Genomic DNA, 15,158 nt, shown 5'->3' with positions numbered 1-15,158 from the left:
TCGGTTCAACATGGTCTGCCTTGATTGACACCTCTGAAGATAGCTTGAGATAAATATTTAGGTAAAAACCTGCATGAACAAGTTATCATGTCACTCCTTGCCATACTGAACAGAGTGGATCCTGATTCCACACCGACAAACCACACTAAAATAACTCACTTGAACTAACCCATGACAACTCTCCTCCTCCTCCTTACCTCATATCAGTCTCATTCTGAAAGTCATAGGCTTTCAGTCTGCACTGAACCCGGGTCTTACTGATCATTCCGTACCCCACAAATTGATTAAATTATTTATTTACTAACTAATAAAAATTATAACACAAGATACAAACACATACACAGTATAGGTAGGGATTAGAAACGTAATACAATGAAAACGGGTTCCTAGCAGACTAACACAATATGACACTTGTTACAAAAGATGGCGAGTTAAAGAGAGAGCGAGAGAAACACTTGGATACACATGGGCCTAAACTCATAGTAATCCTAATACTTTGCCAGAACTGCCGCCCGTTTGGTAAGAAGTAATGCATGTATTTACGTGTTTGTCTTTGTCGTCTCTGTTGGACACTGGCCTTTTTGGGAAGGGGTCGATTGGGCCTTCTCTTTTCGGATGGCCTTTTAGATGTAAGGCTCAGATGTAAGGCTTAGATTGTCCACAAGAGGTCACAATGTCCTTCTTCTTAGTCGTCTGTTTACTGTCTGTTTACTTTCACTCGTTCTGGAAGTGGTCTTCTGAGGATGGCTAATCAGCCGTGTCGATGATCCCCTGTGGGGTGATGAGAGCAGTGTAGTAGACAATGGTTTGAAGAGAGTAAAAGGATGGTCTCACTTAAATTCACCTAGTCTTCAACTGTTTAAGCTACAAACACCAAACCAACTTTAAATGGTGCAGTCTGACTCAACTTAAGTTGCTTGTCAAAAGAGTTTTAATACTGTTTATACTTTTTTTAAACTCTAACCATTTAAAATGTGCATAAAGACTCCATAGGCCACAATGGTAAATTTTTGGATTCACCACTTCTCTAAAAAGCGTTTAGGCTACAAACACCAAACCAACATTGAAATGTGCATACTGGCTCATCTTATGTAGCTTCAATATGCTCCCATTTATACTTTTAAAACCATAGAGCTTTCTGTACCACCATTTATTTCAATTGCTGAACGCAGACTTTAAACATTCTAAATTGAAATCACTGGTGCAGAACTATTACAATGTTCAAACTTAAACATTGAAAGCTTAAAACTATGATGCTATAGTACTCATACTACCCTACTATCCTAACCCACTATAACCCACTATAATAACTATATACTTAAAAAACACCCCAAAATAGCTCACTTTATCTAACCCATAGGTCTAAGACAACCCTATTACAACCCCCCAAAAATATAAATAACCTACCGAGACGTTGACCCCTGAAGGGAGCAGTATTCGATCAATAGGCTTGTTGTTCAGGCTGTTGTTGATAGGCTTGTTGTTCAGGCTGTTGTTTATTGGCTGGCTGTTCAAGCTGTTGTTCAGGCTGTTTATAGGTGTGTTGTTCAGGCTTGTTGTTCAGGCTGTTTATAGGCTTGTTGTTCAGGCTTGTTGTTCAGGCTTGTTGTTCAGGCTGTTTATAGGCTTGTTGTTCAGGCTGTTTATAGGCTTGTTGTTCAGGCTTGTTGTTTAGGCTTGTTGTTCAGGCTGTTTATAGGCTTGTTGTTCAGGCTGTTTATAGGCTTGTTGTTCAGGCTTGTTGTTCAGGCTGTTTATAGGCGTGTTGTTTATAGGCTTGTTGTTCAGGCTGTTTATAGGCTTGTTGTTCAGGCTTGTTGTTCAGGCTGTTGTTTATAGGCTTGTTGTTCAGGCTGTTTATAGGCGTGTTGTTGATAGGCTTGTTGTTCAGGCTGTTTATAGGCTTGTTGTTCAGGCTTGTTGTTCAGGCTGTTGTTGATAGGCTCCTAATGAGTTCAGGAAGCCAAGCTAGAGCTCTGTGAGACGATGGGGGCAGACTTTTTGATCAAGAGAGACCTTTAGAAAATATTCACATTTTCTCTAACACTAAACATACAAATATGCATTTTACAGTTATAAGGTGAAATCTAATAGTTAGTGGTTTTATAATTTGATTATGCTATATTTAGAAAGCATATGTCATTTTGAGCCTTATTCATACAGTTCTGTTGAATAGGAACTACAAAAGTCCTCAAAAGGGACTACACTTAAGCAATTTATAACTATTTTTACCAGAAAGGTGAAATGTTAACCTTTCTTTGAGTTTGCAGCATTACTTTTTCTTGTTTATGGCCCTCTTATGATAAATTATTATTTTGGGGGATTACGTAAATGACATTTTCAATCACACTTAGTTACATTTATTATTATTATTACATTTAACTGGTTTTAAACAACAAGCCTTTCAGTGCCATACACGGTAACTGTAGGCAATCGTTTTGAAGGAATCTCCAGTTAAAAGGTATCTGTAGGAATATGGAAGATAATGTCATTATTAGACTTTTACATCACCAGGTCATTGTGGATTACTAAAGTATAATAACAAATCATGATAACATTGGATAAATATGTGCATGTGTAGCATGTGACAATAGAAGGATCATATCAAGGATAGCGTCACAAATGAATACATAAATACCACTTGAAGCTTGATGATGACTTGATCATTTGAATCAGCTGTGTAGTGCTAAGGCAAAAACAAAAATGTGCACCCCTTTGAGTCCCCAGGACCAGGACTGAGAACAACTGCTTTTCATTGGGACCTCTTCATCTGCAGACAGGCTTTCACAGCTCTCTGTATCTGAGGACAGAAAACCACACAAGAAACAGACTAAATTATACAGCACTGAATATTATGTTCACTGTCCTCACTTCTAGGGACTGGAACTACACAAAAGTACCTGCCCTATCGAGAATAGCCTACTCTCTCACTTTGACAGATGGGGCTGCTATCCTTTCACCCTCCTCCACGGCTGTTAGCTAGCTACCTACAAATGCATTTGGAGTTTGTTTTTTACAGTGATAAATATATCAAGATAGCTAGCTAATATTAAGTTAGGTAGCTGGTAAAATTTAATGAACTTAGCTAGCTATCTATACAGTATGTAAAGTTGGCTAGATAACTAGTTAGCTACGTTAGCAGCTCATTTGAGTTAGCCTGCACTGTAGCTAGTTAGCTAATAATACATTGTTTGTTTTATATTTTTGAAATGTATTCACTTACTTGAAAAGGTTCTCCCAGCCATGTGGATGATTGGAAACAGGGCAGCAAGGTTTGGTTGTTACCAGAACGATTTAGAGCAGATTACTATTTACCTGTGAATAACCAGACCTTCATACAAACTAGCTATGCTGATTTCTTGACGCACAATCGAACTAGCTGCTATATGCTGCCAAATGCTGCCAGCACGCCAACAATTGAGCCACTCAAGGCGGCTGAAGGGGCATGCGGGAGTTTACCGCATGCTAGTGTACACAGGGCATAACTCTTTCTTCAGTGCTTTACACTGAAATAATTGCTCTCTTTGCTTTACACTGAAATAATTGCTCTCTTTTATGTTCAGTGCTTTGGTGAACTATTAATGCACCGTAGGACTGTTTGACATTTTAGTTAAAGGAAGGTTGCTTGAATTTGTTTATTTATTATTGTTTGAACTGTATTGGTTTTGTGTGGGACTATTGACATTAGGCCAAGAAGATTTTTGGACATTTTAAGGCCTTTGTTTGTCTATGAACACACCCACACACACCCATTCATACCCCCCTCACTCCTCCACTGAGAGGTAATACAGAATATTGAAAATTCTCTAAAGGTTTATGACTGGGTTCTTTCATGTCAATTGTTTCTATGAAGTTGCCTTTTGAATTGCTCTGCCATTATTCTTGTATGAGGTATTATTGGTTGGGTTACGTCCTGTGCTGTAACATATGTTTTATATGGTGTGTCTTAGCCAGTGGAGAGAAAGGATATCTGGCAAACAGGCTACCCTCTAGGTAGGCCGTCTCTTCTGCTGATGTGTGTGTGTCTGGTAGCAGTCCTCTTTCTATCCTCTTCTTTTCCTTAATACCTGCCTGCCGCCCGAATAAATATCTGTACCCCTCTCTAACAATACCGCTACAAAGTTTATCGACGAATAACAATGAAAAGAAAGGGTAAAAGGTCATTTTAAAAGTGCTTCCTGGTGCAAAATTATACAGAAAAATATTTGTTAAAGTGCGAGGCAGGGCATGCATCTATAAAATGAGATTAAGTCAATGATGAGCTAATGCTCTTCCAATCTCATCAACCACTAATCACATTTTAATGACTGTACAATAATCCGAATGACAAAAATCGCAAAAGCAATGAACTCATCCCCAAAAAAAATTACACATCGATTTTATTTTTTGGGGTACAAAAATAGTAATATACTGCAGTGCATTTATCATGACATTGGTCTCCATTTAAATAAATGCATATAGAAAGACGTATAGTCCCAGAATTGTTTTCTCATAAAAATACTTATTTACCAATGAATCCTCATGTCTACAAAAGGAAAGGAAAGCGTTGGGGTCAGCATCAACTGTCCATGTTAGGGTTGCATTGGGGTCAACATCAACTGTCCATGTTAGGGTTGCATTGGGGTCAACATCAACTGTCCATGTTAGGGTTGCGTTGGGGTCAGCATCAACTGTCCATGTTCTGGTTGCATTGTGGTCAGCTGCGACTGTCCACTGGGTCCAGAGAGAAGATGGTGCCCTCCAGGGTTAGTCCCATATTGAACCCCTCCTTCAGAAACACACAACAAATAAATGAACATACAGGTCAGTGATCCAACCAGACACTACAGAAGTCTAGAGCAGTGTGTCCTATATAATGATGAATAACACTGTAATTACGGGGCAGTTTCCCAGACACAATCTCAATTGAGATTCTCAATAAACCTTGCTTTTCAATTCAGGACTATACTTCATCTATATTATGACAAAATCAAAATGATGGCTAATTGATAGGAAATTAGTAGGGCTAGCACCAGCAGGCTGGTAGCAAACATGGTAGGCTACAATCATACTGTATGTATGACAGTTTGCCTGTATGTACATCATAGATTTTTATGAGTGATGCAAACATTCAAACAGAGGCAGACCTCAGTGAAAATGTGAATGCATTTTTAATGGAAAAAAAAGATGTGATGGGCATTGTGGATTGTGAAGCATTCAGATGCATACATATAGATGAGAGTAAACTAACCGTCGCTGACGCTGCACAGTGAAGAGAGAGAGGGAGAGAATAAGATTATATACTGTAGGTTAGAGTAGGTTATAATCTAGTTAGATTATAATATATAGCTAGATTAACTGTAGGTTCATCATCTAGTTAGATTATATACTGTAGGTTAGAGTAGGTTATAATCTAGTTAGATTATAATATATAGCTAGATTAACTGTAGGTTCATCATCTAGTTAGATTATATACTGTAGGTTAGAGTAGGTTATAATCTAGTTAGATTATAATATATAGCTAGATTAACTGTAGGTTCATCATCTAGTTAGATTATATACTGTAGGTTAGAGTAGGTTATAATCTAGTTAGATTATAATATGTAGCTAGATTAACTGTAGGTTCATTATCTAGTTAGATTATATACTTAATATATGCTATTAAGGGATGGTAGTAAGATCAACTATAAATTCGTCATCACTGTTCTGAGAGACTCCTACTACTGATGACCAGATCCCATACACAAAAAAAAACACGCATGACTTTTATAAGCGTCTGCTAAATGGCATATTATTTATTTATATTTACCAGGAAACAAAGGCTGTGCCCCATTCTAAAAGGCAGAATCCATGTCGATTGGATCCCAGCCAGAGTATACAGTATTTGATCTAAATCAGCATAATGGTAGAGTGCTCTATATTTGTTCAGAGGCAATGCTATTATTTACACCAATGACTGAGCACATAATATGCCTGTGTACTTTGACGTTATAAGTAATATGCCTCTTATTAATGTAAATATATGAGCATTACAAAGCCTAGCTCAAGAAACACTGCTGTTCCTACAGTGAATGTACACACCTGCATTTCATCCAGCTTAGATTGGACGTCAGGAGGAAAGGCTGTTGTGTTGCAGACGAACGGATCAAAAGACTCCGCCCCAAAAATATCTGTTCCTGATGGAGGGGAGAGATGGAAGGATGAGGGAGCGAGAGAAGACAGGAGTTGAATCAGCATACTGTATGTGTGCAATTGTTAATTGAACAACTTGTATGTAATTGCATAAATACCAATACAGCAGTTTATCAATCAATTTCATTACGACATAATGTAAAAAAGAGTGTAGTGCAGCAGAGTAGTCACCTCTCTCTTTCAGGGAAACATGTGGAGGAGGTGGAGGAGGGGAAAAGGAGGGAGGAGGAGGAGGAGAGGACCCATTGATGGCAGGTTTCCTTGCCATAGGAGACCCTGAGGAGAATGGAACCATGTCGAAAACGTCCGTGGGGGGAGGTCTGGATATGGTGCTCCATGCCTGAGGGGAGAGAACAACGAAATACAAAGATGTTGAATGGCAGCTGAATGTTATACTAAGGCTACAGTTATAAAACCAACACCAAACACACACAGAGAGAGACAGAGAGAGAGACCGAGAGAGAGAGACCGAGAGAGAGATACAGAGAGAGACAGAGAGACAGAGACAAAGAGTTACAGATAAAGCGAGGGAAAGAGAGACATAGACCTACGTTCTACACTTTCTAAAAATAAGGGCGCTTCTGTGATTCTATATAACCTTTGTATATGAAGTGAGCCATAGAACCCTTTTGCTTCTATATAGCACAATTTCTTCTAGCAGTGTACTGTAGTAAGGAAAAGCAAAAAGAGAGAGAGGTAGTTATTTACTCGCGGGCGAGGTAAGCAGCATCCATTATGCAGCGGTAGCCTGGGCTGGGCAGGTTTAGTGGGTGGAGGGGTTAGTAGACCAGCGGAGATGCTGGAGTCTGGAGAGCTGGCTGGGGTTAGAGCCACAGAGGACATCTCTAGAAAGGAAAGGGCGTTCAGGCTGACACTGTCACCCCAGAACATAGACGAGGGACTCGGCAGCATGTGGGCCTCATTAGAAGAGTTCAAATGCAAAAGCTGAGGAGAAATCAGCCAGAGAAAGAAGAAACAGGGGTAGAGATTTGTTATCACTGATGTCAGAAAGTAAGGTAAGCTATTGTTAAGGCGGACATTTCTAGCGCTTAGTGTGAGACAGAAACAGAACAAGCATGGAGACTGTTGGATTAGTAGCTAATCCTCCAATTTACCGGCGAGCCTTGACAATCTGCCATGTGATCCTCTAGATCTTGAAGTCGATCTTTCAACTTGGAATTTTCAGTTTCCAGTTCCAGAATCTAAAGTCAACAAACACAAGTCAAGAGCATGATCGAAGAGGTCACATTTTGTCATGCATTTTTCATGCACTAGTTATCTCAGGATGTGGCACTACATTCCCCATGATTCAATAGTGCACCGTGGGGCTCTGATCTAAAGTAGTACACTGTAAAAGGAATGCAGACTTACTCTTTTCTGCAGACTGATGATCTGTTTCCTCACCTCCACGTCTTTCCCGCCAGACTCCAGGAACTTCCTGTATGCCAGGTCAAATGCTCGACCAATGCTGAAGGTGATCTCCTCTGCCTGCAATCCAGTGCATCATGGGTATCCTTAAACATCTGGTGAATGTACCCTTTGACGTGTTGCACATATATAACATAGTACACAGTTTTCGGGGACCGTTTTTCGCTCTTGACCGCTATTTTCAGAACTACTAGCTTAAAGGTATACAAAACCTCTAACATCTCTTTAAACCTGAAACAACTAGTTAGGATAAATTCATTAGTGCTACCAAACCACAGTGACCTCATACTATGGACTAACGTTTGATACATTTACATCTAAGGTTCATATAAGGTTATTATAACCTCTAAAGAATCCATATAAAACAAATGAAATACACAAACACTAAATTATATTTTCTTTCTTACACATTTTTCACTGTCGAACACATAACAGATGTGTTTTTTGGTCTCTGGCTCTGTGCAGATGAAGGTGAATATCCTCTTGTCTGTTTTGTCGTCCGCGCAGAAGGATATCCTATGAAGCTGACAGTTGTGCTGCACATCCTAAAATGAATGAAGATAAATGAGCTATATCTAATGCTACTAATAAAGAAAAACATTAAGACAAAGACAGGGACAGCTTTAGTAAGGGCTGACTGCTTGGTGAGTTTATTCTTTACAAATGACCCAAAGGTTCTGGCCTATTATAAGGACCTTAGTTGAACGTCTTCACAGTGGACTTACTCTGGTCTTGGGGTCTAATAATTTCACTCCGTAGATGGATACCTGCAGCTCCACCTTCGGTGTTTTGTGTCCCTCTGATTTCTTGATATGCCTTTGGAACTGCAGGATTGAAACGTCAAACAGTACGTTATGAAATCATAGAATTGTTTGAGTACTGTGGGAATGTCTTAGGAACATACCTTTAGCTTTCTCACAGCCACCCTTACGACATCTGTGCCTTTTGGTTGGTCAACCTCTGTTACTCCAAGGAACTGCAACAGGATAAAACGGCACATCATTTTCTGTCCAGCAGATGGTGCTCTTCACCTCTGTGAGCTCAACGCAGACAGAAGTTTAATTAGAAGATCCTACCTTGACATTGTACGCTATGTAATTCTTGGCCAAAGCCTCAGGGGGTGTCATCCCTCCAGATTTATCTGAAACAAACAAATTAATTAAGGTTAAAACCATACATAAATGTATTGAAATTTGACACAGAAAAGTAACATATTTGTTTCAGTTTTAAACATGCTTTGCCATCCAAGCCTTAAAACAGATACAGGATTAGAACAGCTCTGCACCGGGTTCCTCTCCCCCAGAAAGTGTCTGCAGCATCTACAAGCTACATAATTAGATAAACAAAGTGATGGTACAACAAACAATAAATTATATAAATATAGGTAACATTGACAATCGAAACCCAATGATGCATTTGCTGTGATTCTGTTAATCTTCATTAAAGCACCAACAAGAAGAGGAACTAGTATCTTGTATCAGGAGTTATCAACATGTCATCAATGATTAGTCCTATCTCTATGTTAACCTTCACATAACAGGTAAGCATAAACATAGCCATTTTTAGCATTGGCATTAGACCAGTGGCCCCACTGAGTTGAGTTCCCATCTCAAAGGCCATTGCTCCCCATGTGCTCAAGTCTTCCTTCCATATTCCATACAGAACCATGGGGATTACTGAAAGGTCACCCAGAGAGAGAATACAGATTTTACCTCCATGTAGAGGGATACATCAGGTAGTATTTATTTTTTATTAATTCTTTTTTGGGGGGGGGTAGATCAGCATTAATAGTGCAGATAGATTGTAACTTCTATCAATGTAATTGTCTGCATCACTTCCAATCCCCCATATGTTTTTTTTCTCTCGCATACATACACATATATACATACACATATATACACATATACACACACACACACACATATATATATATATATATATAAATATATACACACATATACATGCATACATACATACATACACATACAGTTGAAGTCGGAAGTTTACATACACCTTAGCCAAATACAGTTAAACTCAGTTTTTCACAATTCCTGACATTTAATCCTAGTAAAACTTCCCTGTTTTAGGTCAGTTAGGATCACCACTTTATTTTAAGAATGTGAAATGTCAGAATAATAGTAGAGAGAATGATTTATTTCAGCTTTTATTTCTTTCATCACAGTCCAGTGGGTCAGAAGTTTACATACACTCAATTAGTATTTGGTAGCATTGCCTTTAAATTGTTTAACTTGGGTCAAACGTTTCGGGTAGCCTTCCACAAGCTTCCCACGATAAGTTGGGTGAAATTTGGCCCATTCCTTCTGACAGAGCTGGTGTAATTGAGTCAGGTTTGTAGGCCTCCTTGCTCGCACACGCTTTTTTAGTTCTGCCCACAGATTTTCTATAGGATTGAGGTCAGGGCTTTGTGATGGCCACTCCAGTACCTTGACTTTGTTGTCTTTAAGCCATTTTGCCACAACTTTGGAAGTATGCTTGGGGTCACTGTCCATTTGGAAGACCCATTTGCGACCAAGCTTTAACTTCCTGACTGATGTCTTGAGATGTTGCTTCAATATATCCACATAATTTTCCTTCCTCATGATGCCATCTATTTTGTGAAGTGCACTAGTCCCTCCTGCAGCAAAGCACCCCCACAGCATGATGATGCCACCCCCGTGCTTCACGGTTGGAATGGTGTTCTTCGGCTTGAAAGCAGCCCCCTTTTTCCTCCAAACAAAACTCTGGTCATTATGGCCAAACAGTTCTATTTTTGTTTCATCAGACCAGAGGACATTTCTCCAAAAAGTACGATCTTTGTCCCCATGTACAGTTGCAAACCGTAGTCTAGCTTTTTTATGGCGGTTTTGGAGCAGTGGTTTCTTCCTTACTGAGCGGCCTTTCAGGTTATGTCGATATAGGACTCGTTTTACTGTGGATATAGATACTTCTGTACCTTTTTCCTCCAGCATCTTCACAAGATCCTTTGCTGTTGTTCTGGGATTGATTTGCACTTTTTGAACCAAAGTACGTTCATCTCTAGGAGACAGAACGCGTCTCCTTCCTGAGCGGTATGACGGCTGCGTAGTCCCATGGTGTTTATACTTGCATACTATTGTTTGTACAGATGAAAGTGGTACCTTCAGGCATTTGGAAATTGCTCACAAGGATGAACCAGACTTGTGGAGGTCTACAATTCTATTTCTGAGGTCTTGGCTGATTTCTTTAGATTTTCCCATGATGTCCATATAGGAGGGATACATCAGGTAGTATTAGTGTAACCTCCATATAGAGGGATACATCAGGTAGTATTAGTGTAACCTCCATATAGAGGGATACATCAGGTAGTATTAGTGTAACCTCCATATAGAGGGATACATCAGGTAGTATTAGTGTAACCTCCATATAGAGGGATACATCAGGTAGTATTAGTGTAACCTCCATATAGAGAGATACATCAGGTAGTATTAGTGTAACCTCCATATAGAGGGACACATCAGGTAGTATTAGTGTAACCTCCATATAGAGGGATACATCAGGTAGTATTAGTGTAACCTCCATATAGAGGGATACATCAGGTAGTATTTGTGTAACCTCCATATAGAGGGACACATCAGGTAGTATTAGTGTAACCTCCATATAGAGGGAGACATCAGGTAGTGTTAGTGTAACCTCCATATAGAGGGATGCATAAGGTAGTATTTGGGGGTCTGGAAGTTGATCTGGAATGTTCATTAATGTAATGCAAATTAACATAATGGGGAAGCCAGAGAGTGGTGTTTGTGGTTCAGAGATAGAGAAAAGACGTCCAGTATGTGTGTTTCTGGAGGATAGCCCACAGCTCCATGGATCCTAACTATCTCACTTTGACGCTGATAACACACACTAACTACCAGGTATGGATTGAACAGCCACTCCTAATGAATAGTTCTCAGAAAATACTATCTTTTTTTCATTCACCTTGATTAAATCACATTCAGTGCCAATGTGTCTCTACATTTTACGACCAACAGGAAAGGCTGTAAAGACACAGCGTCCCAAATGAGACCCTATTCCCTATATAGTGCACAACTTTTGACCAGGGCCTATAGTGGCATCAGATGGTCTACATGTAAATCTGTCTCTGAGATGTAGATAGGAGACATCACAAATGGAAAAAATGAACAATAAAAGAAAACAAAAGCGTGTAACATAAAATGAGACTGTGGGAGAGTAACAATGTGTCTGCTAACTAATCCTGGAAATACTGTCAACACAATGGGGGTGAGTACTAACTGGATGGATGGGTAGAGACTGCTTTATGATCCAGTACATACACATTATTATGCATGTTTAAAAGCAGTAGCAGGAAAGTGAGGGGGCATTTGTAGAGTGGGGTTGACACAACAGAATATAATGTTCCTCACAGCATCCTAATGAAATATTCAGACCACCAAACCCAGCTACTGCTGCGTCTACTAAGTGAGATAAACTCTGGGCAGACGTTGGTGGTGTGGTAATTGTGGAGCATCGGAGGCCAGAGGCGGCGTATATGCATGCATATTAGGAAAGGAGGAAAGTCACTAGTCTGATAAAACATCAGGTCAGAGACACCTGTATCAGCCCACTGACAGATGTATCCAGCCATGCCTAGAGAGAGAGAGACGAACCGAGAGAGAGAGAGAGAGAGAGAGAGAGAGGTCGTGTCTAGACTTGACAGTTCATGCAGCTTTGTATTCTGATCATGGAATTCCAACCGAGCAAAACACGCGTTTCGGAGATTTGGGGAGGAGTGCTGATGATGTCGCCCACTCTATGCGCTTTCGGTAGCCTGATTGCGTCCAGACTGAGGAGAAATCTGCACATAATGCATCCCTGACCACCTCCTGAAGTGGTCAGACAGATCTGAACACAATCAGACCACAAAGCAATTTTTGTGCATTTAGACCCGTTTTTTCAAATGTGAGCTTCGTATTCTGATAGCAGAAGTCGCATGTAAGTGTCAAATGTAGGCACGACCAGAGAAAGAGAAAGAGATACTAATGAAGAGATGAGAGGATTGAGACATTTGTTCATCAGGAATGAAATTGTAGGTAGGTACAAATTGCCTCTACTTTATGTTCTGTGATTAACCCTTAAATTGCATAAAGAACTACAACATGAAATGTCTCCACCCGCTGGACACAGACCTAATTTCAACGTGAAATCAACCCCAAAAATTCAGACTGGATTTAGGTTAAAAGTTGGACAAAAAAAAAATGAAATTCCCTTACGTTGATTTCTTTTTGCAAAGGCAGTTTTCCACTTTGATTCAACGTCATCACATTGAATTTAATTTAAATGACGTTGAAACAACATTGATTCAACCAGGTCTTACCCAGTGGTTAAGTACTTGAGGTCAACCTGACTTTAGGTCAACATACTTTCAAAAGACAGGGCTGTGTAGGCATAGGAAACATGGTGCCCTTTCAGATGCACTCAATGAATACAGTGAGCTGTTACCTTTTCTCCTGTTGAAAGCTCGGTTCATACTGCGGTAGCTTCTATGGTGGTCCTGGGACTGGGGCTCTGCAGTGGATCAGGAGCCTGGAGCGAGAAAACACAACAACACAAAGTCAAGGTCAAGGACATTGAACAACTGATTGAGGGGCTGTGGGTTAGGGGACGGCTGGGGAGAGAGTGATCAGCGTCCCAAATAGCACCCTATTCCCTATATAGTGCACTACTTTTGACCAGAGCCCTATAGCCCCTGGTCAAAAGCAGTACACTACATCGGGAATAGGGGGCGTATTGTCTTGGCTAACTGGTGCAGTGAGAGATCAATGTGAAGCTAAATGACTGGAGACCGGAGCTAGATTGAGGTTTGGTATGGTGCTGGGTAAAGGAAACAGGAGCTAGACTGAGGTTTGGTATGGTGTTGGGAGGTAAAGGAAACATGGGGTGGAGACAGAGGAGAGGACTATTGTGATCTTCATTCACATGGATGCACCTAGTGGTAAACTACACACAAAAACACACAAACACACTATTGAGCAGATGGAATAATATATGCAATACATTTCTTTCAATATATTTCTGCTTCTACCAAAAACAAAATGTTCAGCCTTTAGAATGCATTCCTCTACAGGATTATCCGGATCAAATAATTCAAACCATGCTAAGCTTTAGCCAGCGCTTGACTTAAACAGTCATGCCTTAAACCCAGTCATCCCACAGGAAAACAACAATATCCCTTTGTTAACACAGTTACAATAATAAACATGTTGCCTTGAGTAACACTAGTGAACAGTCTGCTTGTGGACGTAGCCTGTTCCACATCACCAGACCAGTTCATTTCAGTTCAAAAGATTAGGTCAGAGGTTTCTAGAACCTTTCATGATTTCACTTCCCTATATGACAAAGTCATGAGACGTGAACCAGTGAGGCTTGGTGATGACTAAGCTGAACTGTCTCTCACACCATGGACGTTACCATCAAAGTTACCAAAGGTACAACCAAGGCCACTATCATGTTCAGTATAACTTCTTAGTGGAAAATCCCTATATCCTTCTAGCCATAAACTCTTTTGTAACTGGAATGTCTTCCTATATTCCTCACTAACTACAGCTTCTTAGCCTGATGGAGATAAAAGGCTAGAAGGCTGAAAACGCTGCAAGTAGCTTGAGTATTCTCAATGTACTGCCACATTCCTCACATCTTAGGACGGAGATTTCTGAGAGCTATGGCTGTAGGATCTTTATTTGAGCCAGTTTGCTACAGCAGGAAAATAATCCTGCAGCAACAGGAAATGTGAAGTATCATGTGGATCCTAATTAATGGACATTTTCTAGGGGTTGATGTAAAGGAAAATCAAAGTGGAAATGACAAAACTTCAGAAGCCTTTTTTAACCTCAAATACACTACAAGTTGAAAATGTCCTACAATGCAGGAAAGTTATCCTGCAACAGGGTGATCAAATGAACATCCTACATCTGTATGCAGTGAAGACATTTCATAGTTCATATGGTTTCTCCTCCATCTTCTTAGACAGAGAAAAGTCTTTCCTCCCTGAAACTAAAACTGTCACCAACCTCTGTGATATGACCGCATTCTTTTATTTAATTACACTTTTTTTTTTTCATGCCACAGATAAATAGACAGGTTTAACAACAATGTCTAATATATGTGTTATATTACTTATGTATAAGCAGCTTTGTTTTGGTCTTGTAGGGACATAATCTAACAGGGTCTGAGATGAAGAATTAAGGCCAACACAGTTGGAATCAAAATCACAACATGGACTTAAGCTCCACGGGCTAGAATCAATGCATGGTCTAACAATGGACACAAAGGAGCCAAAACATTGATTTTGAACAAGAATAGTGACGGCTAAAGAACATACATTGTCATAGGGTCAAGGGTCAGTTATTGTCATTTCATTCAATGGGTGACATCATCATCACAGTTGATTGTTCTTGGTGAGACAACACCCTATGTAAAAAAATGGCTGTAGCCAAGACAACATGCCATATTGTAGATATTCTTGTCATGAAAAACATATACAGAAGTTTCAAAAATACACTTATTGCAGATTGAGTGAATTG

General features: G+C 39.9%; 2 protein-coding genes across 5 annotated transcripts in view; both read right to left on the bottom strand.

The window, feature by feature from the left end:
• Positions 1–4,361: 4,361 nt before the first annotated feature.
• The window catches only part of LOC121563703 (PTB domain-containing engulfment adapter protein 1), a 31,115-nt gene continuing 20,318 nt past the window's right edge, over positions 4,362–15,158 (bottom strand). Inside the window, exons 2-13 of one of the 4 annotated variants that reach the window (XM_045210702.1) lie at positions 13,078–13,161; positions 8,676–8,740; positions 8,504–8,575; positions 8,325–8,423; positions 8,007–8,144; positions 7,543–7,659; positions 7,287–7,373; positions 6,880–7,116; positions 6,343–6,511; positions 6,061–6,155; positions 5,231–5,241; positions 4,362–4,768 (exon numbers count right to left, since the gene is read on the bottom strand). In XM_045210702.1, coding sequence (XP_045066637.1) covers positions 4,747–4,768; positions 5,231–5,241; positions 6,061–6,155; positions 6,343–6,511; positions 6,880–7,116; positions 7,287–7,373; positions 7,543–7,659; positions 8,007–8,144; positions 8,325–8,423; positions 8,504–8,575; positions 8,676–8,740; positions 13,078–13,105 — 1,140 coding nt within the window. In that variant the 5' untranslated portion in view covers positions 13,106–13,161 and the 3' untranslated portion in view covers positions 4,362–4,746. Of the gene's footprint in view, positions 4,769–5,230; positions 5,242–6,060; positions 6,156–6,342; positions 6,512–6,879; positions 7,117–7,286; positions 7,374–7,542; positions 7,660–8,006; positions 8,145–8,324; positions 8,424–8,503; positions 8,633–8,675; positions 8,741–13,077; positions 13,162–15,158 lie in introns of those variants that run through there. The other 3 variants (XM_045210701.1, XM_045210703.1, XM_041875441.2) reach the window with 3 other exon arrangements.
• The window catches only part of LOC121571572 (death domain-associated protein 6), a 37,159-nt gene continuing 35,154 nt past the window's right edge, over positions 13,154–15,158 (bottom strand). The window contains 1 exon segment of the mRNA XM_045210725.1: positions 13,154–13,161. Within this exon segment, the coding sequence (XP_045066660.1) occupies positions 13,154–13,161 (8 nt within the window).

The sequence above is a fragment of the Coregonus clupeaformis genome, chromosome 35 (genome assembly GCF_020615455.1).
Source record: "Coregonus clupeaformis isolate EN_2021a chromosome 35, ASM2061545v1, whole genome shotgun sequence".
Classification (NCBI taxonomy): domain Eukaryota; kingdom Metazoa; phylum Chordata; class Actinopteri; order Salmoniformes; family Salmonidae; genus Coregonus; species Coregonus clupeaformis.
Note: the sequence above shows the minus strand (reverse complement) of the source record. Positions and strands in the feature narration are given on the sequence as shown.